We start from the raw sequence: 27823 nt of genomic DNA on the forward strand, positions 1-27823 counted from the left end.
TGGTGGTGCTGTTGTTATTGCCCCTGTGTCCTGACCTATAGCAGCCAGGGGTGGTGGTGCTGTTGTTATTGCCCCTGTGTCATGACCTATAGCAGCCAGGGGTGGTGGCGCTGTTGTTATAGCCCCTGTGTCCTGGCCTATAGCAGCCAGGGGTGGTGGTGCTGTTGTTATAGCCCCTGTGTCCTGGCCTATAGCAGCCAGGGGTGGTGGCGCTGTTGTTATAGCCCCTGTGTCCTGGCCTATAGTAGCCAGGGGTGGTGGTGCTGTTGTTATAGCCCCTGTGTCCTGGCCTATAGCAGCCAGGGGTGGTGGTGCTGTTGTTATTGCCCCTGTGTCCTGGCCTACAGCAGCCAGGGGTGGTGGTGCTGTTATAGCCCCTGTGTCCTGGCATATAGTAGCCAGGGGTGGTGGTGCTGTTGTTATAGCCCCTGTGTCCTGACCTATAGCAGCCAGGGGTGGTGGTGCTGTTGTTATAGCCCCTGTGTCATGACCTATAGCAGCCAGGGGTGGTGGTGCTGTTGTTATTGCCCCTGTGTCCTGGCCTATAGTAGCCAGGGGTTGTGGTGCTGTTGTTATTGCCCCTGTGTCCTGGCCTATAGCAGCCAGGGGTGGTGGTGCTGTTGTTATTGCCCCTGTGTCCTGGCCTATAGCAGCCAGGGGTGGTGGTGCTGTTGTTATAGCCCCTGTGTCCTGACCTATAGCAGCCAGGGGTGGTGGTGCTGTTGTTATAGCCCCTGTGTCATGACCTATAGCAGCCAGGGGTGGTGGTGCTGTTGTTATAGCCCCTGTGTCCTGGCCTATAGCAGCCAGGGGTGGTGGTGCTGTTGTTCTAGCCCCTGTGTCCTGACCTATAGCAGCCAGGGGTGGTGGTGCTGTTGTTATAGCCCCTGTGTCATGACCTATAGCAGCCAGGGGTGGTGGTGCTGTTGTTATTGCCCCTGTGTCCTGGCCTATAGTAGCCAGGGGTTGTGGTGCTGTTGTTATTGCCCCTGTGTCCTGGCCTATAGCAGCCAGGGGTGGTGGTGCTGTTGTTATTGCCCCTGTGTCCTGGCCTATAGCAGCCAGGGGTGGTGGTGCTGTTGTTATTGCCCCTGTGTCCTGACCTATAGCAGCCAGGGGTGGTGGTGCTGTTGTTATTGCCCCTGTGTCCTGGCCTATAGCAGCCAGGGGTGGTGGTGCTGTTGTTATAGCCCCTGTGTCCTGGCCTATAGCAGCCAGGGGTGGTGGTGCTGTTGTTATTGCCCCTGTGTCCTGACCTATAGCAGCCAGGGGTGGTGGTGGTGCTGTTGTTATTTGCCCCTGTGTCCTGGCCTATAGCAGCCAGTGGTGGTGGTGGTGCTGTTGTTATTGCCCCTGTGTCCTGGCCTATAGCAGCCAGGGGTGGTGGTGGTGGTGCTGTTGTTATTTGCCCCTGTGTCCTGGCCTATAGCAGCCAGTGGTGGTGGTGCTGTTGTTATTGCCCCTGTGTCCTGGCCTACAGCAGCCAGGGGTGGTGGTGCTGTTGTTAATGCCCCTGTGTCCTGACCTATAGCAGCCAGGGGTGGTGGTGCTGTTGTTATTGCCCCTGTGTCCTGACCTATAGCAGCCAGGGGTGGTGGCGCTGTTGTTATTGCCCCTGTGTCCTGGCCTAAAGCAGCCAGGGGTGGTGGTGGTGCTGTTGTTATTGCCCCTGTGTCCTGGCCTATAGCAGCCAGGGGTGGTGGTGCTGTTGTTATTGCCCCTGTGTCCTGACCTATAGCAGCCAGGGGTGGTGGCGCTGTTGTTATTGCCCCTGTGTCCTGGCCTATAGCAGCCAGATAACTCTGTCCTGCAGGGGAGGGGACCAGATTTTCGGGAGACTCCCGGCCATTCCGGGAGGGTAGGCAACCCTGTTTTATGGATATCCATGTTTGAGAACAGGCAGCTTAATTAGTATGTAAGGAAAGCTGGAATTATTAAATTATTAATCTAAGCCAATTTTATTATAACCAACATAAAAAACCACATGGTCATAGATACTGGTGGTTATATGGTTGGTGGTGCGCCCAGCGTTCAGTAGCAATAACTGAGGGTGGGTTTGTTTTGTTTGCAAGATGCAAAACAAAGGAAAGCAAACGCTTTTTGGGCGCACTCTTTAGAAAAATAAGATGTTAATTAATTTTAAATTTTAAAACATAACTTTTATTGTGGACTTGTTGAAATAAGGCGGCACGGTGCATAGATACAATAAACATTGTTCTGCATGTACTAGTTGTTTTAGTTTTTGTAGTGTGGTACCATTGAAAATAAATATTATATCATATATCAAAAATTTGAAAGAGATAGCCACACATATAATTTGTCATTTGTTGCATATAGTCATCAGAGGTATAGTGACCTAAGTGACCAAAGGTGGCAAAAATGAGTTATTAGTCCCCAACTGTAAGACAGATGGGGTTTACGTGACCCCACGTTACTAGGTAAATCTATTCAATAAATTGAAACAATTGCTGCCTATATTGGCAAAAATATTTTAGAATAAAGCAGTAGGCGGCTCCTGTGCTGTCAGTCTGTTGACTTTGGATACCTATATATAATACCACACCTGGACTTCTCCAGGGGTCGCCCACCTGGATACTGCCCTGGCCCTTCACTGCTTGGCTTCCAAGTTCGAAATGGATTTGGGCACTCCAGTGAGGTATGGTGGTATGCTTGTTACGAGTTGTGTCACGACCCAACAGCTCAGGTTAACTGCTAAATATCACCATTGATAATGGATACTTATCCCAAAAATTGGGGCAGAAAAAATATTTTTTATATATAGGTATATAAATCTCCCACCAGTGATGATGAAATCTGGTGCTTACACTTAGAAATTCAGTTGCTGGCAGCAGGTAACGGATTGAGACATGATTGGATACAATATCTTGGAGAGTGGGTGATTAATTGGTAGCACCCTACTTATTGATGTAGTACTGTACTAGGGATTAAATTTGACAGTGATTAAGCAACAGTTAATAGTTAGCAACACTGTATCATTGAAAAAGGAGGTTGCTCCTAGAGATGCAATGTGCCTCGTTGTTGAGGTAATTAGATCACAATATATACAGTATGGTGGAGTAGCAAATAATTAATAGATAACGATTTTACACAGGAATATCACATAAACAAAGTTGGTAAATTGGCTCCTATGGAGGGAATGTGCCTGGTTGATGACCTGTGGCAAAATGAGCATAACAAAGTACTGGTATTGTGGATAGAAACAGTACTGGTGACTAGCACACTGTAAATACACCGTGGCAGACGTTAATAGCCTGATAATCCCAGAGCAAAATGGCAATAAAACGGGGATAGCAGAAAGTGTTGTTGTGGAGTGTACCACAGATTGTGGCAACTCCAGTACCTGATCCTGTCGTGAGAGCAGGGAAGGCTAGATGTTCGTATTGTGTACGCTGTCCTCAGCCGGGATGCAGCTGTGCGGGTGACGCGGTCCGTCCGGGTATGTAGCGCGTGAACTTCGATGCGGCTGGTGGTGAGGTCACTGGCCGCCGAGTGCCGCGGCTTGCGTAGGAAGCGGGTTCGTCGGTGGTCTGATAGCAAAACCAGGCTGTAAGCACGGGGGTTGGTGGGGGAGCACAGGTCCGTGTCTGACTTTGGATAGTAACGTGGGGCGCTGGATAGGACACGTGTTTCGCCTCCGTTGGCTTCTTCATGCAGCGCCTTTTTCCTTTTTTTTTTTCCTTTTTCAATGATACAGTGTTGCTAACTATTAACTGTTGCTTAATCACTGTCAAATTTAATCCCTAGTACAGTACTACATCAATAAGTAGGGTGCTACCAATTAATCACCCACTCTCCAAGATATTGTATCCAATCATGTCTCAATCCGTTACCTGCTGCCAGCAACTGAATTTCTAAGTGTAAGCACCAGATTTCATCATCACTGGTGGGAGATTTATATACCTATATATAAAAAATATTTTTTCTGCTCCAATTTTTGGGATAAGTATCCATTATCAATGGTGATATTTAGCAGTTAACCTGATCTGTTGGGTCGTGACACAACTCGTAACAAGCATACCACCATACCTCACTGGAGTGCCCAAATCCATTTCGAACTTGGAAGCCAAGCAGTGAAGGGCCAGGGCAGTATCCAGGTGGGCGACCCCTGGAGAAGTCCAGGTGTGGTATTATATATAGGTATCCAAAGTCAACAGACTGACAGCACAGGAGCCGCCTACTGCTTTATTCTAAAATATTTTTGCCAATATAGGCAGCAATTGTTTCAATTTATTGAATAGATTTACCTAGTAACGTGGGGTCACGTAAACCCCATCTGTCTTACAGTTGGGGACTAATAACTCATTTTTGCCACCTTCGGTCACTTAGGTCACTATACCTCTGATGACTATATGCAACAAATGACAAATTATATGTGTGGCTATCTCTTTCAAATTTTTGATATATGATATAATATTTATTTTCAATGGTACCACACTACAAAAACTAAAACAACTAGTACATGCAGAACAATGTTTATTGTATCTATGCACCGTGCCGCCTTATTTTAACAAGTCCACAATAAAAGTTATGTTTTAAAATTTAAAATTAATTAACATCTTATTTTTCTAAAGAGTGCGCCCAAAAAGCGTTTGCTTTCCTTTGTTTTGCATCTTGCAAACAAAACAAACCCACCCTCAGCTTAATTAGTATGTCACTCAGGTTGATTTAACCATCTGGATTAAAACCTGGACTGCTTTGGTGGAGTTTGGGAGCCTTAGGCTGACAGCTGCAGTCCCCTTGAGGGCTGCGATCCTGGACCTTATTCCCCATTCGGGGAGGCCTGGGTCTACAGTCAGGTGGAAACCTGGTCTGTAGGAGCTGTAAGCTGTATTCAGCCTGAGGAACGCCCTGTTCACAGTGAGCATCAGCGGGCATGCTGGGACCTGTAGTGCATTATGGTGCATTACCCAGGAAGCTGTGCATTGTGCGTAGATAGAAGAAGCCTTTATAGAGATGGGGAGGTGCAGGGACAATCCCCAGGGTGAGCGAGTGTTGTCTGTTGTAAACCTGTAAACCACGGCTACATCATTCATTACTCCGAGCAACGGCTGGAAGCATAGATAACGCAGCGAGATTTACCCAAGAGACATCTGGTGCCAGCCTCTAGCGTCTGCATTTGTACTGCGCCACTGCGGGGGTGTCGCTCCCCCCAACTACCAGTCTGGTTATTGAAGGCTTGTGTGCTTAGTAACAAGCAGGGGGGCATTGCAATGCCAAGGAAACTACATTTGGCCTCCCATGCCTGGGAAATGTTTTCCAGAATACCGGGTGTTACAGTTAAGTATTTGGCAGATGATAAATTTCACTTACGACCCGCTGTGTGAGGCTGCTGGGCACCGGCTATATCATGCAGGACCGCCATCAATGTCGCCAAGAGGGGGTAGGAGTGGGTACTAAATTCCTGAGCTTATTACAGAGGGTTTAGCCTGGGTCCCCACAGTCTCTCCCCCACTCCCTCCTTCTGGGTATGGCCATTTCATCAACATGCCTAACATCAACATTCATAAGGTTGAGACAATCATTACGTTGACATTGGGAAAGTCAACAATGTTGGCGTAGGGTTTTCACGTTTTTTGTGTGTCCCAAACGTCGACACAGTCAACATGGACACCGAAAAAGTGCACAGCGTCCCCTCGCATGGCTCGCTGCATAGTAACATAGTAATTTAGGTTTAAAAAAGACCTTACTCCATCGAGTTCAACCTATCTAATACCCCTTTCCCACTGCAGCTCTTAAACGGTAAATTGCTGGTTTTTTTTGCCTTTTTAAACGGGTAGAGCTGCAATGTGAAGGCTCCAGGGTGCTTTACCCGTTTAACGGTTAAAAAGCAGAGTCCTACCCGTTTCAGAGCTGTTTTTTTTGGCAGTGTGAACGGCTCAATTTCTATGGCTTGAAATGTGTCCCTTAAACGGGTTAAATGTGTGAATGGTATTAAATGCTTTTTAAAACGGTTTTCACCTGCAATGTGAAAGGTCTTAAGGCTCAGACCCGTTTTAAAGTCCCGTTTAAGAATAGCCGTTTCTGCAGTGTGAAAGCAGCATAATTGTCTATTTGACTAGCAGATAACTATATCATTCCCTTTGTGTCCATAAATGCATCCAGTTTAATTTTAAACTCCTTTACTGTGTTTGCTGTTATTACCACATTTTCAGGCAAAGAGTTCCAGAACGTAACCGCTCTCACGGTGAAGAATCCTCTTCTTGATTCCGTATGAAATTTTGCCCACATGTCCTAAGTACGTCCTTGTTACTGAATACGTCACCTCCAAGCTCCTTAAGATTTCCCATCCTGTACCTGAACATAGTAATCATATCACCTCTCAGTCTACATTTTTCAAGTTAATACATATTCAGCCTGGTTAATTTATCAACTCTAGACCCCTTATTAATTTTAGTTGCACTTCTCTGAACCAATTCAAGTTCATATATTTTTTTAAGTCGAGGTGCCCAGAACTGGACACAGTACTCTAAATGAGGCCTTACCAACGATTTGTAAAGTGGTTCTATCACACCAGCGTCTCTTGATTCCAAGGTCCTGTTTGCCTTTGCTGCAGCACTTGAGCAGTATTACCCATTCTATCATTTGTGATAACGCCTAAATCCCTTTCCACTGCAGAGCTCCCAATACTAACCTCATTTAATTTGTAACTAGCGTTAGCATTTTTGCTCCCAACATAAATTACTTTGCATTTATCTACGTTAAATTGCATCTTCCACTTTGCTGCCCACATTGCAAGTTTAACCAAGTTGTTTTGCAGAACTTCCATGTCCCCTTCTGAGTTAATTACCTTGCTCAGTTTTGTGTCATCTGCAAATATTACTTAGCAGGCTATCACCTATATGGTTTATGAATATATGAAATAAGGTAGGCTCCAGTACTGAACCCTGTGGGACACCAATTTCCACCTTTCTCCAGTCCGAACATTTCCCATTAACCACTAGTCTCTGTTCTGCTGCGCTTGCCGTTGTTCTGGCCCAGTGCCTTGCTACACTGGGCACACTATTCTATTCTCCCTCCACACCCTAGTGGCATGAAATACCGCCTGCAGAGAGGGGATCAATAGCACCCCTCCCTGGATCCGCCAATAGCTGAGGTGTACCCAGCGCTTCTAAGCACCTAAACATTTTTTTAACGTTTTTTTTTGTTAGGGGGTGGGGGGGCTGGCCACACCTCTGAGTAGGCCACCCCTGCTTTACGGGGCCCAGACAAGCTCTCTACAGCCCTGACGGCAGCGTAAACTCCAGATATGTCAATAAATCAAAGCATATAAATCACTCGTTTTAATTGGCCAAATACAGGATAATCCGTGTCAGCACTGTGAGACTGAGGTGAAGAGGCACAGGAGCTTATGTACACACCTTCCGATGTCCATCTTCCACTGTGGCACTTTAGCACCGGGCCCAGCTGGCACAGTGCATGCGCAGTAGGTTTGGTAGCCATCTTGTTATGGATTGAAGCCTCCATGTAGGAACCACTAAGGATTATGGGGGTTATTTTGGTTCACTCTTTCTGACAAATTCCTTCTTAGATGGACAAAGCCATGTGCACTGCAGGTGGGGCAGATGTTACTTGTGGAGAGAGAATTAGATTTGGGTGGGGTTTTACTTCAAAGTAAGATCTATATTGCAGTGTAAAAATAAAGCAGCCAGTAATTTCCCTGCACAGAAACAAAATAACTTACCCAAATCGAATTCTCTCTGCACATTTTACATCTGCCCCCCTGCAGTGCACATGGTATTGTCCGTCTAAGGATTTTGTCAGAAAGAGTGAACCAAAATAACCCCCTATGTGCAGTAGCGCACTCCTACTTTAGCAGGTTGCCCTTTAAATTGCTCCTCACAGGACCCGCAGTGTTTTCATAAAACAAAAGATTCATTCTTATGTTCTTGCCCTTTAAATGTCATAATAGGCTTTTAAACTTCACTTGATGTAGAGATAAAAATTATAATATTCTACAGGTGGAAGAACAAGCAGCAGAGCCCAGAAAAGAATCCACTTTGTTTCAGGCGGAGGGATTTAGATCAGTTTAGACTGGGACGTATTGGCCGGTTATGTGGAATGATATGAGACCCGATAGCAGCAGACATCACTAGGGCCCTTATTCTGATCTGTGCGGCCGGAGCCGCATACGTTGCTCCGGCCGCACAAACCAATCCCCGCCTACAATACGGATCGCCACGGCCGTCCGTACGCGGACGGCTGGCGATCCGCATGAAAATGGTGGGGCGTACGCCTCCACCATGGTGGGAGCTGCCCCCTGCATTCGATGGTCGGCGACCATCGAAGGCAGGGCCGCACGCTCCACCAGCTCCCGCAAGCTTAGACCACACGGACAATCGTCCGTGTGAAAGCTTGTATGGGGGCGGAGAGCTGACATCCGGCGATGTCAGCTTTCCGCCCCCATCACTGGCGTCATAGCCTCATTACCATGCATACGCCCCGCGTTTGCATGGGAACGCCCATGAAACGCTGGGCGTATGCATAGGGTAATGAGGCTATTAAGCCCCTCACGCCCCTATACGCCCCCTTTGCGGCGTATACATTTTTTGTGCAGCGATTTCGCCTGCACATGCGCAGAGTGACCTCTGCGCATGTGCAGAGTGAAAACATCGGCGGTACGGCCGCACGCGGGCCGTACCGCCGAGATCAGAATAAGGGCCTAGGAGAGATCTGATATACTGAGCTCTGTTTTCATACAGATACCATAGACACGGGCGGGAAACACAAGCATTTGCACCATATTTCCCAACTGTGATGTTCGGGTATTCATTTTCTCTTGTTAATTCTACAATTGAAAATGTTTTTTTTTATTTTCCCACAAATCATCACGTCCATTAACCAATCAAATAATTTCTTTGATGAAACAGACTAATAAAAACAAAATGCGCTCATTGCTGAGGATGTTTGAATGAAATGATGCTGTTTTTGGGTATCTCGCAGACTTCCTGTCCTTGGTGCAACCGCTTCTGCCAGTCAAGTGAGTTTGTCCCTGGGCTGCAGTGCCAACCAGTGGCGAAACAACGTCCCTTCAGCCCAAGTGATGTCTTGGGGGAGCCGGTGCAGTCAATGTGGTCTGGCTGTCCATGTGGAATCTGTTGAAACCGTCCCCCCAAAAATGGCTGCTGCCTTGGAGGAGACAGGTTTTAAAGGATCCTACTGGACCTTTAGCATCTGTAGTATGTAGTTTCCTGGCAAGCAGCAAAAAACCCTTGTAATGAGCATGTAACCCCCCCCCCCCCGCCGGCAAAGAGCATGTAACCCTTAGGCAACAAACAAAAATCCCCTGGACATGAGCAAGAAACCCATGGCAACGAGAATGTAACCCCCAGGCAACGAGCATGTAACCCTCAGGCAATGAGCAAGAATCCCCTAGCAATGAGCATGTAACCCCTGGCAATGAGCAAGAAACCCCTGGCAACAAGCATGTAGTCCCTGAGCATGAGCAAATATAAACCTGGCAATGTGCATGAAACCCCTGGCAGATCAAGCAAGAAACCCCTGGCAACAAGCATGTAACCCCTGGACACAAGCAAGAAACCCCTGGCAACCATGATACCACTGGAAACCAGGGGCACTGATAGCGCTGCTGGGCTCCAGTAAACAAAAGGGGAGTGGCCAATAGGAGGGGCTTGGTCAACAGGAGGGACGTGACCACGCCCCTGTAAAATGCGGGTGAGATTGCAAGGACTTGGTGCAGCCGCAGATAATAATGGAAGTAGAACCCGGTGCGGTATTGGTGCATAGGACAATTATCAGATGTATCATTAGCTCCAGGGACAGAATATCCCAGATGCTGATGCTACAGACTCCTGAATCCTCTCCTCTGACTCCGACACTGTCTCATCTCTGACATTTCCTGTTGTCAGATGGATATAGGGCTCTAACGGCTAATCCAGGGTCTTCCTAATGAGATTGGTTTGTGTAGCACACTGGACGTGCACACAAGCGGGATTACTGACAAGCAGATTGGTGGCTCATCTCCGCTCCCCCAGCTGCAATTAACGCTCCAGCCTGTGTCCTCCCGGGGGCTCAGCGTCTGGTGCACAATCCCACCAGCCGCTGTGTCACGCAGGGACGGGACCAGTGTACCAATTCTGTGCCCCACCTGCACCGCCTCCCCCTCCCCACATTACCATGTCGACCTTTGGTTTGTGTCGGCATTTTGACTATGTCGAGGTTGTGCATGTCGCCAAAATTGGTGTCGATCTATTGAATGTCTGTCTTGACTCTATCGACCGCATACCGTGCTTTCATTGGTTCACTTTTTACAGTACCTAGCCAACCACTGGGGCTGCAGTCGGCACCCGGGTGTCACCCTTTCACGGGGGTGACAGTAAAATGGCATCTCGTCCATAGTGACCGGGTGCTGGGTATTGCACTGTGACATTATAGTACAGCACCCGTCTCCTGTCACTGAGGAGGGGATACAGCCATTAGGTGGACAGTGTCTAGGGGGTATACGTCGTTAGATTGACAGTCAAAGGTCGACGTGGGGTTTTTCACTTTTTTTTGAGCCAACATGTGCCGACAGGCGGTATTTCATGCCCTACCATCCACTAGGGCGTGGCGGGAGAATAAAATAGTGCCTTCATGGTAAGCACAGCGAGGTGACACGTTGCTACGTTCCGTGTCCGTGTCGACTGTGTCGACATTCGGGACAAAAAAAAAAGTGAAAAAAAGGCATGTATTGACCTAGTGACCCGGTCGACCTAACCCCATGTCGACCTTGATGACCTTGATGCGTGTCGACCTTCAGTGATCGACCCAATGGATGTCGACCTTTGTGCTGTCGTCCCTATGCCCCATACCCGTCATCGATTGACCTTTTTCAATGTTGACCTTTTCCAAGTCGACCTTTCGCTTCTATCAACCTTTTGACCATTTTGCATGTCAACCTTTTTTCATGTATCGACTTTTGACTGTTAAAAGCAGGGGCTAGCCTGACCACACCCCCTTCCATTGAGACCACACCCCCTTCCACAGAGCATGCAGTTAGTCTACATGGCCCTCCAGACAGGACTCACCCCAGTGATGCCGCTGTATCCAACTACCCATCATCCTCTCTTCCACTCCCGCATGGCCATCATTTGTGTGACTCCGCCTCTTCCCAACCCTTCGTTTCCCCTCTTTGGCCATAACAGACATTTCTGTCCGCATACAGGGGCATACATTAACTGACAGGAAGCTGGCATTTGGGGTGGTAACTGACCAATTTCTGGGAGCACCTGGGAAAAATGAAGGCGTGCCCAGGCATTTTCAGGGAGGGACTGCGATGCATTGATAAGCGTGACGTTGGATGGGTCAGGGTTCAGCACATTCGCACAGTCTGGTAATATCGTCCTATGCTGAGCAAATGGATGGATTTGCAGATATCCGCGATCAGCGATCCATTAACGAGTAATTCTCTGGAGTTTTCTCTTTTTTTTTTTCCTTAAAGCGGCAATCACGTTTTCTCTCTCTTTTTTTTTTTAAAGCGGCAATCACTTACATGGCAAAATCAACCTTTGTATTTTAAGTGTCAATGATCGCAGCTTTAAGAAAAATGAGAAAACCTTTCCCAAAAATCTCTCACATCTTAATATGAACCACAGCAAAGTGTTCGGTTTTACAAGTTGCCGATAGCAACCAAACATATTCTTATAATTTATCGAGCACCTTCTAGAGCCTAATAGATAGCTTCTGATTGGTTGCTATGGACAAGACCTCTCAATTCTAAAATCTCACACGTTAGTATGCCTGCAGGGCACATGGTGCAATGCCTAGCATGCTGCCCCCTACATACGACACAATATAATTGCGGTCGGACCCCAGCATACGAGAGACAGTAAGCAAAGCAAACTGCTGCTGAATCGGCCCCCATTTTCGCTCTGTTAATCCTCCTGTGGGGATCGTTGGGAACCTGGTCCCATTATTGGAGAGCGTTATTGGCAAATGGTGCGTGTTCATTCGCTAATAATAATAATAATAATTGCTCCCGAATTAAACTATGATTTATAAAAGATATCTGTGTTCTCTACTTATAAATGTTATTGCGTAGCGTTGTCTGCGTACGGAGAAAGCAAATTGCAAATTTACGCAAACTAGGGCCCAGGCGAACTGGCATTTGTGCCGCGGGCATATTTGTGGCCATAAATACTGCTGTACAAACTTTTGGAGCACCTCTAGACCCGTTTTGTATGAGCCAGCATATAGGGGAAGAAGACCTGGTGTATGTACTAAGCTCTGCACGGAGAAAAAGTGGAAGGACATACGGAAGGGGGTAATTCAGTCCCGCGTGTATTCGCCGCCTAGTGAACAGGAAAACACTGTCCTACCAAACGCACGCCCCCACCCTCTGCTGACCGAATCCCCATGTAATATGGCAGTTAGCAGCTGATTGCAGTGGCGGATTCAGGGGGGGGGCACCCGGGCACGTGCCCCCCCCCCCCCTATTCCAACGAGCCCAGCCCCGTGTCTCTAGCCCCCCGGGAACCGGAGATATCGCCTGGCAAAGCTGTAACGTTTTTTTCCCCATAGGATAATATGGGACCCGTCAATTCCGACCCCCACCCAGTTCCGACGGCTGCCAGTTCCCGCCCTGGCATCACAGAAGCTTGTGGTTGATCTCATTCAATTCCAAATTGCTGGGCCTTCAATATGATACCAGGCTGGTCCATATCGGTCAATCGGTTCCAGAGATATTGCGTGTAAACCGATTTTTTTATTTTTGAAATGTAATTTCATGGCTGTTCATGTTCTTTGAGGGCAGATTACTCTGGAACCAAATGTTCCAGTTTCACTGGACCAAAATCATTCAAATCCCACTCAAAAGTTCTTCAATATAATACTTGTCTCATGTAAATGGGTCAGTTGGTTCCGAAGATATAGCCGGTTAAATGAGATAACTGGTTAATGGGGGGGGGGTTTCTCTCCCCCTCACACCAGAAAATGCAGGGACTAGGCTGGTGTAAAAGGGGCCAAACTGGGAATGCATTTTCTGGTGTGAAAGGGGTATTATTTCAAATAGCCGGGACCTGCAGTGCTCGGAATACAGCCAGGCTCTGCCACTGTCAGTGGCTTTCACTTCTGCCTGGCGGCGGCTGTCCCCCATTTACCGCGAGCATGTACTCCCCCTTGGCAATGAACATGTAATCCCACATGGCAACGAGCATGGAACCTCTGGCAATGAGCATGGAACCCTTGGCAATGAGCATGTAGATAAGCAGCACTTATGTAGCATAATTTTTAATAGGCATTATGGTGTTTGGCATAATACATATATGACATCATGCCGTGTAACTTAACATGTAATGGACATTATGGTGTAAGTGTTTAATGCGCGCCTTTGGTGGACAATGTCCCTGTTTATGAAGCGTATTCTGAATTTTGACTTAATCTTTGTGGCATTATGCGAATTTTGTCTCAATCCGTGTGGCATTATGCAAATTTTGGCTCAATCCATGTGGCAGTATGTGAATTTTGGCTCAATCCATGTTGCATTATGTGAATTTTGGCTCAATCCATTTGGCATTATGTGAATTTTGGCTCAATCCGTGTGTTATTATGTAAATTTTGGCTCAATCCATGTGGCATTATGTGAATTTTGGCTCAATCCGTGTGGCATTATGTGAATTTAGTTTCATTCCATTTGGCATCATGTGTAAGGGGGAAGTATAAAGGGGTCTAGTATTTTGTTGCATAATGTTACTAGTGGGGGTACTTATGTATTATCTGGACTCCCATGTTAAATGCACCCCATTTTTTCATACCCCTACTATCCAACTACGCATGGAGTTGATTTTATATAGTGTGGCGAGCGCAGCGAGCCACCGTGCCCGAAGCGTGGCGAGCGCAGCGAGCCCCGCAAGGGGATGCGGTCTCATAAGAAAAACGGGAGTCCAGATATTACATAAGTACCGAAGTTGTATATGGTGTTGTAGACTACACTCAAGGACACACCTCTGTTGAGTGGCCACACCCCTTTTCCAGAGAGCGCCTTCGGCGCGCATACAACTACATCCTTCGCTTTTGTCGCCATGGTGGGCCTGCGTACTTTAAATGCCAGCACCTATTTTTAATCCCATTACCACCCTCTCTCTGCCGCTCTCTTAGCATGTACACTGGCACCACTAACACTGGCCCTCCCCCACCTAAACCCTCTTTTATCATGGTGCCCCCCCTGTCATTTTATCCTGGATCCGCCCCTGGCTGATTGGCTGGTACTTTATCTCTCCAAGGCTTAGTACATAGACCCATAGGATACAGGGAGTTATTCTGGTTCACTCGCAACTGCAAATTCACTCTCTAATGGACAAAACCAATGCTGCGCTGCAGGTGGGGCTGATGTAAGAGAGAGAGAGTTAGATTTGGGTGGTGGGTGTACCTCAAACTGATATCTATATTGCAGTGTAAAAATAAAGCCGCCAGTATTTACCCTGCACAGAAACAAAATAACACCCAAATCTAATTATCTGCACATGTTACATCTGCCCCACCTGCAGTGCAGCATGGTTTTGTCCATTCGAGAGTGAATTTGCCTTTGCGTGTGAACCAGAATAACCCCCACAGTGTTTCACTAAACTGCCCCCCACATTTATGCTACAACATCTCGCTCCCACGGGGACTCCCCGGGTTACTGTCACTGCGTACAGCGTGCCACTGCCCCCCTGCTGTGTGCCCACACGTAATACAATCATACCACACTTAGAGTAATTGAGCGAGAGTCAGGTGACAGAAGAATTTCATATAATATCCGTGCCCTAGGAAGAGACACCTGATCCCCCCCGGTCACACAGAAGCCCTGCTCCGTACCTGGCCTTTCATCAGCACAATGTCAGCAGCGAATGCATCTGTAACCAGTCCCCAGGGCTCAGTACTAATTATACCCAGCGCAGGGGGTCAGATTCCTGCGCAGCAGAAGGTTTAATGGTTACAGGACGATTCACATATTCAATAAACAGCGACCTATAGGAAGCAGCTGGTTCGAAGCGGTCAGAAGTCTGCTTTTTACAGATATCTGATTGGTTACCTTAGGTTGTTTTTATTTTTTTTATTTTATGAGTGATCTAATAGAATATTAATGTAGAACAGGCTTGTGTACCCAAAGAGACACTACAAGTCCCAGCCAGCATTACCGTGTAGTTACCGTACAGCGAGAGAGGCCCAACCTTTTTTTTTTGCACCAGGACAGGACCAGGATCCAGCGGGTTCTGGTTGACTCACAAGGGTGCGAATTCGCATTCAAACGATTCAACCAGAATAACCCCCTATGTGTCTTGGATACACCACCAATTGGACTGAATTACATACACAGGTTCCCCTGGCACTGCTGGGGGGGGGCTTAGAGCCTAACTTGTGTAAAAAGGCAAAATTTGGGTGAGCGAAGCGCGCTTTACGCCACGCATTGCTGTGCGTCATCCATAACTTTGTACCAATTCCTTTGTAACAATACACTAAGGGGGGTGATTCAATCTGAGATTCTAACTGTCAGAACCCCAGGCCGTTTTTATTTTGTTCAACAGGAACTCAACAGTCGGAATTCGATGTTCCGACTGTCAAGTATCGGAAAGTCTGAGGTTTGGCGAAAATGGGCACAGATTGTCAGAAAACGGCAGAGAATTCGACAATCTGCGGCCATTTCCAACAAGTCGGATTCCACTAGCTTTAAAGTCGGATCTGTTTTGTCGGAACCTGCCTTTGGCGCTGTTGGAAACGGCAGCATTGAATAGGCGGCAGAGTCTTAAGGCCTCCATACACTCGCATGCTGTACCTGGGCAACTGCCCACCAGGAACCCACCGGGCTTCCTGGTGACTAGGATTGCATACGATACATCACATGTGGTCCTTTTGCATACGATCCTGAGGTAAATCACGTACGATATGGCACTTTTCACACAATTTAATGGGCCAATGTGATGACATTGTGTGAATAAGGACCATGGGGCTAGATTCTAAGCTTCAAAAGTGATAAAATGGAGAGTGATAAACAGCCAGCCAATCAGCTCCTACCTGCCATGTCACAGACTGTGTTTGAAAAATGTCAGACAGGAGCTGATTGGCTGGCTGTTTATCACTCTCCATTTTATCACTTTTGAAGCTTAGAGAATCTGGCCCCATATCATATAAGTTTAGTCATGCCAGGTGTCTCACACCATACGGCGTGAAAAGAGATGGTGTATGAGCCCACATGCCTATCCAGGCCCCTCAGCGCCCGCTGGGCCCTTGACAGGTGTCTAGTTTTCCCAAGGGGTGACCCAACTCTTCCCAGTCCCTTCCTCCGATCATTCCTTGTTATCCCTGGATAGAGGGAACGTGTCTGTGCAGATGTTAAGTTGGATGTTCTCATTCACCTCCCCCTAATCTCCCGGTGACTATTCTCTAATCTACCAGGCTGCTCTCTCGACTGTCTAATATGCTGAAGAGAGGACAACCGTCAGAGACGGTGTATGAGACGGCCCCTGATCCGCAGGAAATTTAGGCATTTAGCAACACTTGGGTTCGTGCAATGCTCTGCAGGGATGGGATGCAGCTGTGCAGAGAGATGGTCTGCAGAGGCTGTGCCCATTTCTCTGGAAACTCATGCCAGGGCACAAATGGGCACTGACAGCACACCTGACTCCGTGAGGCCGGGCTGCTGCTCTGCAGAGATGCGATGCTCTGCAGACAGCCAATCTTTTTCTCAGAAATAAGATGGACTGGGAGACAGCTGGGTACCATTCCAGGATGAAAGTGGTCTTTTACACAACCTGAGGTACGGTGGAACTGGCTGGGACTTGTAGTCCCACCACACCTGGAGAGCTGCTGGAGTGTGTGACATGACCGTGGATGGGCTGTGCACAGGTATTTGGCTGGCTGAGGAGGGGGGATGACACCAGCATTCTGTGCCGGATGGATGGGGAGTGACAGTCACTGAGGGGAGGGGACAGGAGTCAGAGCCTCAGCAAAGGACGTAGCACGGGCAGGTGCTGGAAGTACCCAGGCAGGGCACAGAGAGGAATGTTCTGCAGCCTCCCAGCAGGAAATGGGTTAATGGATGAGAACAGCAGAGGAGACTGAGTGGCATTAGGTGCTACAGGACAGCAATCAGCACGGAGGAGAGCGCAATATCCTGCAGGTAATGAGCTTCAGGGGTTGTGCGGGGTCACAGACGCAGCTCCTGGGGGCTTATTACACCTTTACCTGTAAGATCTGGGGGGGTCAAATGTCCCGGTGTCAGTATATTAGCTATGGGGGAATTATATTCTGTATCTTGGTGCAATAGTCTGTTCCCTAGAATGGGGGTATGGTGAAGTGACAGCCTGGGGGTCCGCAGAGCTGGGTGCCGGTTCTAGATACATTGGGGGAAATTTACTAAAGGAAATTTGCTATGGGGGAATCAGTACGACTACGAATTGCCGTATTTTCGGGATAGTAAATGTCAAAAATAAGTGTATTTCTGGATACAAATATAAATTTCCCCCATTATCTGAGGGTGCGGTGTGACTATAGTGCAGCCTCCTGTGACTGGGACTTATGGTGCGATGCTCTGCAGATAAGATGCAGGGTGCAATCAGTGGAAGCTGCAGGTAAGGGGCAGTGTGGTGCAATCCTCTGCAGATAACATGCAGGTTGCTATCAGTGGAAGGTGCAGGTTACGGGGCCCTATAGTGGCCCTACAATGTATTTGCATTATGAGATGCGCTGGGGAGAGGCATAGGCTACCTACCTTGTCTGCGCCTGGTCTGACCCGCCGAGGTTGGCACCGGGGCTGCGTGGCACGGCTTGGGGAGGGACCCAGGATACGGGGCCCTATAGTGGCCCTACAATGTATTTGCATTATGTAAGATGCGCTGGGGCGAGGCATAGGCTACCTACCTTGTCTGCACCTGGTCTGACCCGCCGAGGTTGGCACCGGGCTGTGTGGCAGGGCGCTGGGAGGGACGCAGGATACGGGGCCCTATAGTGGCCCTACAATGTATTTGCATTATGAGATGCGCTGGGGCGCGGCATAGGCTACCTACCTTGTCTGTGCCTGGTCTGACCCGCCGAGGCTGGCACCGGGGCTGCGTGGCAGGGCGCTGGGAGGGACGCAGGATACGGGGCCCTATAGTGGCCCTACAATGTATTTGCATTATGAGATGCGCTGGGGCGAGGCATAGGCTACCTACCTTGTCTGCGCCTGGTCTGACCCGCTGAGGCTGGCACCGGGCTGAGTGGCAGAGCGCTGGGAGGGACCCAGGATACGGGGCCCTATAGTGGCCCTACAATGTATTTGCATTATGAGATGCGCTGGGGCGGGGCATAGGCTACCTACCTTGTCTGCGCCTGGTCTGACCCGCAGAGGTTGGCACCGGGGCTGCGTGGCAGGGCTCGGGGAGGGACCCAGGATATACTTATTTTTGTGTTTGGTGAGTGTATAAGCTGACACAGCGGCTGACCTTGCGTTGTGTTTCTTGTTACAGAGCTATGAGTGACAGCGGGTGACAGCAGGTGACACGGGCTGACACGGCTGTGATCCTGTCTGAAGTGACTGAGCGGTACACTGATAAGAGGGATCAGGTCCCACGGGAGCTTGCAATCTAACACCGTCTCTGAGGATGTGAAATATTGATCAGCAGCAGTCTGCGGCATGTCGCGCAGCTCGGGGGAGTGCAGGGGGCTCCCCCTCTACAGCCTCTACACAGCACCCCCTGCGCCGGACCCCATGCATTACTCCTCTGTGGCCCTCAGCGCAGACCCCCCCTTAAACAATGGCTCTGGATCCCCATGCTCTCCCCAGGACCCCACGCTGCAGGTGAGCAGCCCGGCTGGGGGTGCGAGGGACCTGCAGGCGGACTACTCCCCCAAGTGCTTTTATCGCCACTATCTGACCCGCACCAGTATGCAGGGCGACGTCTACAACTTCCTGGAGAGACCCAGCGGCTGGCGGTGCTTCATCTACCACTTCAGCGTGTGAGTACATCACCCTCTGCATGGAGCGGGCACTCACCCCAGTGGGCACTCCTCCACGCCGCCTGCCTCTTACCTCCATGGCGAGCAGCAGCGCTTGTGGTACCTGCCCGCTGCCAGGGTTGGCAGACTGCTTTAATATGTCTGTAAATTAACTAAGATGGGAATTCTATTTCACAAGGGATGTTGCCCGTAGCAACCAATCAGTCCCCACTGCTTATTTATTTAGCACCTCCTAGAAGATCATAGATAGCATCTGATTGGTTGCTATGGGTCCGTCTTAGTAAATAAACCACAGAGTGGTACATTTACTAAAGATTTTTAAAATGAAAAGAGGTGACGTTGCCCGTGGCAACCAATGACATACGATCATTTTGAAGGATGCAATAGGGAAATGATAGACAGAATCTGGGACACCCGCTATCAGGCACAACAAACACCGATGTGCGTAGCCTAATATGTCACCACTAGTCCTGTCATGTGTGACTGGGACCTCCACCCCGGCAGGACACAGTGTATGGCGGCACCATTACTGCCATAAGCATCTGGTAGCTGAGGGTAAGAAGTGACACTGATGACACGAGACGTAGGAGACTGGCCAGCACTACCTGTGGTTCCTACGCTGGTATTCCATGTGTAGTGGAGTCACTGGGAGTTATATATACAGCTTGTGCCGTGTATACGGAAGCAGGTACTGAGATCTGCACCCAGAATACAGGGCAAGAGAAATGGTACTGTGCGCTCATGCAGGCTGATGACAGTGTGAAATACAAATAACATAGAGAAAGAAGTAGTACTGTGCCATCATTTAATACTGACCGAGTGAGTAGACATAGTATAAAATATAGCATTCGTGGTAAGAGAAGTGGTACTGTGCCACCATTTAATACTGGCCGAGCAAGTAGACATAGTATAAAATATAACATTCATGGTAAGAGAAGTGGTACTATGGTATCACCTGCTCCGACAGGATGGGAGAACTTCAATTCATTGATTGTCGGAGAGGTTGTACTATGTAATCATCCATACAGACACAATAAGCAGAGATAGTGTAAATACAGCCATGATCTAGAATAATAAAACTGTTGTGCCATTATGCCGTTGTCCGTCCATATAGAATTATTAGTGGTACTGTACCGTCACCCAGACATACAAGCCCTTATTCTGGTTCACACACACAAAGGCAAATTCCTTCTCAAATGGACAAAACCATGAGCACTGCAGGTGGGGCAGATGTAACATGCAGAGAGGTAGATTTTGGTGGGGTTTGTACTGATATCTATATTGCAGTGTTAAAATAAATCAGCCAGTATTTCCCTGCACAGAAACAAAATAACCAAATCTAACTCTCTCTGCACATGTTACATCTGCCCCACCTGCAGTGCACATGGTTTTGTCCATTTGAGAAGGAATTTGCCTTTGCGGGTGAACCAGAATAATGGCCACAGTGTAAAAGTATTACTGTGCTGTCTTGCATACATAGTAATTATTGGTACTGTACCATCAACCATATATGATATTAAGGGAAGTTGTACTGTGCCACCATAAATACACACAGAATAAGTAGTGATAGTGTAAAACATATCTAGCATGCAGAATAAGAGAAGTGGTACTGTGTATGGGAAGTATTACTGTGTCATCCATACACTCAGAATAAGTAGTGGTACTGTGCTGGCATCCATAACTACAGTGTATGGGCAGTATTACTGTGTCATCCATAATAACAGAATAAGTAGTGGTACTGTGCTGGCATCCATACCTACAGTGTATGGAAAGTATTACTGTGCTGTCATCCATACACACAGAATAAGTAGTGGTACTGTGCTGGCATCCATAACTACAGTGTATGGGCAGTATTACTGTGTCATCCATAATAACAGAATAAGTAGTGGTACTGTGCTGGCATCCATCCTACAGTGTATGGGAAGTATTACTGTGCTGTCATCCATACACACAGAATAAGTAGTGGTACTGTGCCGTCATCCATACACACAGTGTATAGGAAGTATTACTGTGCTGTCATCCATACACACAGAATAAGTAGTGGTACTGTGCTGGCATCCATAACTACAGTGTATGGGCAGTATTACTGTGTCATCCATAATAACAGAATAAGTAGTGGTACTGTGCTGGCATCCATCCTACAGTGTATGGGAAGTATTACTGTGTGTCATCCATACACACAGAATACGTAGTGGTACTGTGCCGTCATCCATACACACAGTGTATAGGAAGTATTACTGTGCTGTCATCCATACACACAGAATAAGTAGTGGTACTGTGCCGTCATCCATACACACAGTGTATAGGAAGTATTACTGTGCTGTCATCCATACACACAGAATAAGTAGTGGTACTGTCCTGTCATCCATACCTACAGTGTATGGGAAGTATTACTGTGCCGTCATCCATACACAGAATAAGTAGTGGTACTGTGCCGTCATCCATACCTACAGTGTATGGGAAGTATTACTGTGTCATCCATACACACAGAATAAGTCGTGGTACTGTGTCATCCATACACACAGAATAAGTAGTGGTACTGTGCTGTCATCCATACACACAGAATAAGCAGTGGTACTGTGCATGGGAAGTATTACTGTGGCATCATCCATACACACAGAATAAGTCGTGGTACTGTGCCATCACAGATTGCACTCGGAGGTCCTGTATCCTGCCAGCGATCAGTAACTGACAATGATACACAGGTGCAGCCCTGGGCACTGGGGCAGCTGGTGACTGTAATGTTCAGGTAGAACCCACGCACGGCCTTTGTCTACTACTAGCCCCTTAGCCATGGGCTGTTTACTCTGACTCTGTGGGTGGTAGAACGCAATCATCACCTGGGAGGGGAACCCTGAATGTGTCATTATTGGTGGTCTCTGCTGTCCAACGCAGACGGCCACATGCTGGAGTGTTTCCCTGAGACCCTAACGCCCTGGAGGGTGATTTCCAACACTTCCCGTCTATTTACTAAATGGAGATATAATGGAGAGAGATAAAGTACCAGTCTCTTAGCGCCTGTGTTTAAAAAATGACAGTTATGTGAGCGTTAAAAATAAGAGGATGCATTGGAAAATGACAGTTAGGAGCAGATTGGTCGATCACACCTCACTCCCACTTTATCTCTCTCCACACTTTGATCAATCCCCCCCCCCCATGCTTCCTAGTTGCTGCCCCCCGTCGAGGCTTAGCGTTGGCCTCATCCCCATCTAATGCACTCTGCTGGGAATTTGCAGAGACGGGTGATGAGGATTTTCCCTGTAATTTGGATAACAGTCCCATGTCATTATGGCAGATCAGCACCCCCTCTGCCAGCTCCGTTGCCCTGCACACATTCCCCCGCCAGCTTTCTCCTCTTTGCAGTCAGCGTGATAAATCCAGGATTTCGTGGCGTTCTGCTGCCAAGTTTGGGGATCTGCCTCTCTTTCGAGGACAGAGGGCTCAGGCGGTAATCGCTGTGTGTTGGTAAGCTCTGTCAGCTGTGCAGATGTTGGTAGTGAGTGGCCAGGATAATCTGCGGGTTTTATCCTCATGTGCAATGTGCGGATGGTGGGGATATTACGGGCTCCTGTGCCCGCTTTGCCAGCATGGCATCTGCCTCCCTGCAGCTTACACAGCGCTGCCCGTGGTCACTTGCCCGGCCTTTATTATGTGTTATTATGTCCCATAGTCTCACCGGCATCTATTGGTCCATAGAGAGAAGGCCGGACTCCGACATTGCACCGTTATTGCTCTACTCTAGAGTGTGATAGGGATAGGCAGGGGGAGGCAGAGTGACCCAGGGAAAAACAGTAGGTAAAAGGGGCAACAGTGGGCCCCTTGGTCCTTAAGGGCCCCTGTGCACTGGATCTGCTGCACCAATGTAGTTCGCCTCTGCACCTTGCATCGTGTGTTCCTGGCAATATGTAGTTCAGACCTTCGTCTAGGTTATATATAGCTCCGGTTCTCCTTCTCCCGCGATCACTCTGCCTTCTGGGCTCATTTTACACCAGTTGTCTTTCTAGTTATTTTAATAAAATAATATATAAATACATTTATATGGTTTCTGTGCAGGGTAAATACTGTCTTCTTTTGCATGTAGACCACATATGACTTTATTTTTATCACCACAATTTAGATTTCAATTTGAACACCCAAATCTAACTGTCTCTGCACCTGTTACATCTGCCCACCTGCAGTGCAGCATGGTTTTGCCCATTTGTGGTTATATTTTGCTATTTGGTATCACTGAATAATATACAGAGGTACTGATGCCGGGTGAGATATATCTCTGACCTGTCATAATAAATTGGGCATGGGCCCTCAGGGCAGAGGGCCACTTGCCACTAGTGTACAATTTAGGGTTAGTTTAATAGAGTTTTCGGAGAGGGCACACAGGGAGAATACAGTAAAGACCCCTCACAGTTCTGGGTTCATGAGTTTGATTCCAACCAGGAACCAGGTGTAGAGTTTGTATGTTCTTCCTTTGAGTAGGTTTCCTCTGGGTGCCCTAGATTCTTCCCACACTCCAAAAACATACTGGCAAGTTAAATGGTTGCTGACAAAAACTAAACGTAACGGCATGTGTATCCACGTGGAAGGGCGGATAGATGTAAGCTCTGTCTGATGTGAATGAGTAAACCGTCTCTGTAAAGCGATGCCAAATATGTTGGCTATATAACTGCCCCCTCCTAGTATGGGCGCCCGGTGCGCTATGTACGCTAGAAGCCTATGTGAGGACATAGTATAGAATAACCATAGCATGGTGGATGGAAATGCAGGGTCTCCCTGCTGGAGGGAATGAAAGATCAGGACATTCTAGGACTAGTTTTACACAATAGTACCCCAATTCAAATTATAACACAGTAGCACAATCTTATTTACAGTACACAACATGAAGTGCCCCTGACTCATATTAAACCACATAGTATTGTCCCTTATTCATGTTATGACACACAGTTATGCCCTTATTTACATAATGTCACTCAGTAGTGTCCCTTATACACAATGCCCAGAGTAGTAGTTCTGCTTATACACATCATGCCCATAGCAATAGTACCCCTTATACAAAATGTCCACAGTAATTGTACCCCTTACACATAATGCCCACAGTAGTGCCTCTTACACACATCTCTGTCTCTGTCACTCCAGCAGCGCCATGCCCTGTGTCTCTCCAGCAGCTTCACCATATCTCTGTGTCCAGCCGTCTACCTCTTACCTTGACTTCAGCATGCAAAGAGCCTCCTTCTCTTAGTGGTTCTTCTGTCTTCTTCACTTCAGTAGCAGTGACAGCATGACATCACATACGCCATGCCAGAAGAAGAAACTGCTGGGACAGGCTTTTCTGTTGGACTTACCGTGCAGGGCTGTGGTAAAGGTGGAACTAGTTCCCCCTACCATTACATTACCATTGGGGCAGTACGGATGGTGTAATGGTTAGCATTACTGCTTGACAGCACTGAGGTCATGGGTTCCATTCTCACCATGGCCCTAACTGTGCAGAGTTTGTATATTCTCCCCGTGCTTGCGTGGGTTTCCTCTGGGTCCTCCCACAATCCCAAAATATACTGGTAGGCTAATTGACTCCCATAAATTAACCCTAGTATGTCTGTGTGTGCGTGTACACATGGTAGGGTATATAGATTGTAAGCTCCATTGGGGCAGGGACTGATGTGAATGTTTAAATATTATCTGTACAGCGCTGCAGAATATGTGTGTGATATATAAATAACTGGTAATAATCTCTGTAAAGCGCTGCGGAACATGTGTGCGCTATATAAATAACTGGTAATAATATTCTCTGTACAGCACTGCGGAATATGTGTGCGCTATATAAATAACTGGTAATAATAGTCTCTGCACAGCGTTTCGGGATATGTGTGCGATATATAAATAACTGGTAATAATAGTCTCTGTACAGCGCTGCGGAATATGTGTGCGCTATATAAATAACTGGTAATAATAGTCTCTGTACAGCGCTGCGGAATATGTGTGCTCAATAGATAGATCAACACAGTGCGTGCTCTCTTTATTTATTTAGTTTCTTTGCATTTGATTCTGGAAAGGCATTTTAGTCCTTCTAGGTGTCTGGGAGCAGCCATTTAAGCTGTGGACTCTCATATATATATATATATATATACTTACATATTTAATTATTTAACCCATTGCGCCTGATTTTCCATTTTAGTGGTAAATTGTTTCTGCGCTATGTAAATAACTGGTAATAATATTCTCTGTACAGCGCTGCGGAATATGTGTGCGCTATATAATTAACTGTTAATAAATAATAATAATAATAATAATAAATGACAGGTGGTGGAACTCCATTCCATCCTGTCCCATATCACACACACACACACAAACTTTAATCCCTGTTTAAGACCCTCTGAGTAACAAAGTCTATTAATGATCTTGCTATCATGTTAATTGGTTAAGTAACAAAACAAATAATAATAATAATAATAATAAATAAATAAATGGTGTGAAGACATCTTGTGGACAAAAAGAAGAATGTTATTAGGCTACAAATTATAGACTGACCAGTCCTGGAGTAACATGGACACTGAGGAGGTTATTCTGGTTGGTGCGTAAATTTCCGAATTCTTTTGGAGTGGGCCGCACGCCACGCTGTGCGGACATTGTAAGAAGAAACGCCCACAGGTCCTCTGCATTCGGACGGACTTACACTTTAAGAAGAGGGCGTGTTTACGGACTACATCCAAACGTTGCGTGTGCGGTGGACACACAAAGATTCTTACAGCGTCAGAACGGACGTGAAGCTGCACGTACGCAACGATGCGGTGTATTTCCGCAAAACATACTACTATCATCGGAACTCATACATCACACACATGACACACTTATGCAATTAGGCTACCTCATTAAAAAGGGATTGTTTTTATTGGTCATCAATTGCAGTGTAAATGTGTGTTAAAAATGCAGCCGTGCTTTCAGCATACATTTGTGTGTTTAGTAATGGTCCATTTAGGATGCAATGGTTCCAATTGAAGCAATGAAAATAGTGTAATTAATGAGTAATGAGTAGAGGAGTGGATTGTATTGTGTTCAGGTGACATTGGTTCAGGTGCAGGAGTACTAATTGGGCGATCCGAATGCCTAGCGCATGACCGAGTGGTGTCCGCAAAGAAATACTTGCTTAAGGACACCGCATATTTCTTGCCTTTTGGTTCGTTTGCATTCGGTGTTCTGTCCGAATGCACGCCTACCATAATTAGTGCATTCCCTCGTGTACGCCCATGTTTACGCCCAGTTTAGCCCACTTTGAAACTACGCCCCTGTGTAGTTCCGAATGACGCCTATATTACGCCCATATTTCACGAGTGAATGCGGTGCACATTTCTGTACGGTATTAGTGAGAACGAGTACGGAGACCGTGCATGGCACATGCGCATAGCGTTGCCCACGCATGCGCAGACGGCTAAAAAAGCGCCATCCGAAAGAATTCGGAAATATACACATCGACTAGAATAAGGCCCAAAATCACCTTGCTATAATGTTAATTGGGTTGCTGGCTGACTTCAAGCCTGGTTTAATTGGTCACAGAACCAATTCATGTAATTCATGAGTGTCCCAGTTTAAAGGTATAGTAAAGTAAGCCTACAAATACACATTAACATACACATGCACACACACAACACACATAGGCACACATACAGTATACATACCAATCCATTCTCCTCATCAGGAAGCCATTACTGATATAACTTATTGAGTTTCTGCAAGCTGCAGCTCCTCGGGGGGCGGAGCTTGTGACTGAGTCTCTGGAGGACCCCAGTGCAGGACAAGACCGAAGGAGAGGGAACAGGTGGCCACCACACTGCCTGCACAGCGCTAAGCATGCAGAATGACCAATCTCACTCACAGGTGAGAGTCCCCATCCACCGAATACTTTTTTTTGTCAATTCAGTTCAAATTCCTAAACCAAAATTGAACCTGTCAAAAAATTCTAGACAGAGTATTGCATCCCGTTCGGATAGTGGAAGACGCTTATGAGAGATGCGCACACGGAATTATTCATCTAGAACAACCGATTCCACCCCTGAGAAAGAATCTTTGGAAAATGCTGGTCTAATGGACACATACATCTAAATAATATTGGAGACATTCTGGAAACCAATGAGTTTATTGCTAGGTAGGAACCCACCAATATTGTAATCATTTTCTAAAGAATATCAGAGACTACAGTGGAGGTTTTGCAAGGACATCTTTCAGTGGTGATGATGTAAGAGAGGACAATTGCTGGGCAACTTGGACAGGTTTACCTCCTAAGGGGCAGTTTACTTCCACCCAGGGCCGGGGCCACCACTAGGCAGCCTTAGGCATTTGCCTAGACTGCCGGAGCTGCTCCCCCCCCCTGGATGGAGATGAGCGGCGTTGGTTGCGGCCACAACTCCCCCCCCACCCCCTGGAGCGACTTGGGCCACTGCATCACCACTCCGCCCCTGGGGAGCGTCGCGGTGACCCGCGCCGCATCACCCGGCAAGCCCCCCCCTGGAGAGCGTCGCAGCGGCCAGCGCCGCATCGCACGGCACTACCCCACCCCCTCCCACGTGGAGCAACACAGGTGAGTGTTGGGGCGACCCCCCTGTGGAGCGGGGGGGGGAGCAATTGAGTGCTCGGGCGCCCCCCGCCCTGCTTCCACCGCCTGAAACCAACTACCAGATTTACTGATGAAGATCAGTTGTCTTTACATCATAATCTGAATCTTTAAACAGGTTTTTCACCAAAATAACAATTACGTGATAAGGTTTAAAACTGCATTTGAATAAATGCCATTAAATAGCATCAATTATCGAATAAGGATCCATGCTCAATATTCACGTACAGGAGAACATCAGGTCCAGCATAATGTTCCACCAACCAGCCAGGTACCTATTTTGTTGGTGGATGAAGA

General features: G+C 47.5%; 1 protein-coding gene and 2 pseudogenes across 1 annotated transcript in view; 2 read left to right on the forward strand and 1 right to left on the reverse strand.

Moving 5' to 3' along the window:
- Positions 1-2551: 2551 nt before the first annotated feature.
- Positions 2552-2670, reverse strand: LOC146076194 (5S ribosomal RNA; annotated as a pseudogene).
- Positions 2671-4033: 1363 nt separating this feature from the next.
- Positions 4034-4152, forward strand: LOC146076195 (5S ribosomal RNA; annotated as a pseudogene).
- Positions 4153-16975: 12823 nt separating this feature from the next.
- Positions 16976-27823, forward strand: part of LOC146073668 (potassium voltage-gated channel subfamily KQT member 1-like) — a 59030-nt gene continuing 48182 nt past the window's right edge. Inside the window, exons 1-2 of the mRNA XM_083181035.1 lie at positions 16976-17113; positions 18441-18930. Coding sequence (XP_083037161.1) covers positions 18608-18930 — 323 coding nt within the window. The 5' untranslated portion in view covers positions 16976-17113; positions 18441-18607. The remainder of the gene's footprint in view (positions 17114-18440; positions 18931-27823) is intronic.

The sequence above is a fragment of the Crinia signifera genome, chromosome 4, assembly GCF_055691185.1.
Source record: "Crinia signifera chromosome 4, ASM5569118v1, whole genome shotgun sequence".
NCBI lineage: Eukaryota > Metazoa > Chordata > Amphibia > Anura > Myobatrachidae > Crinia > Crinia signifera.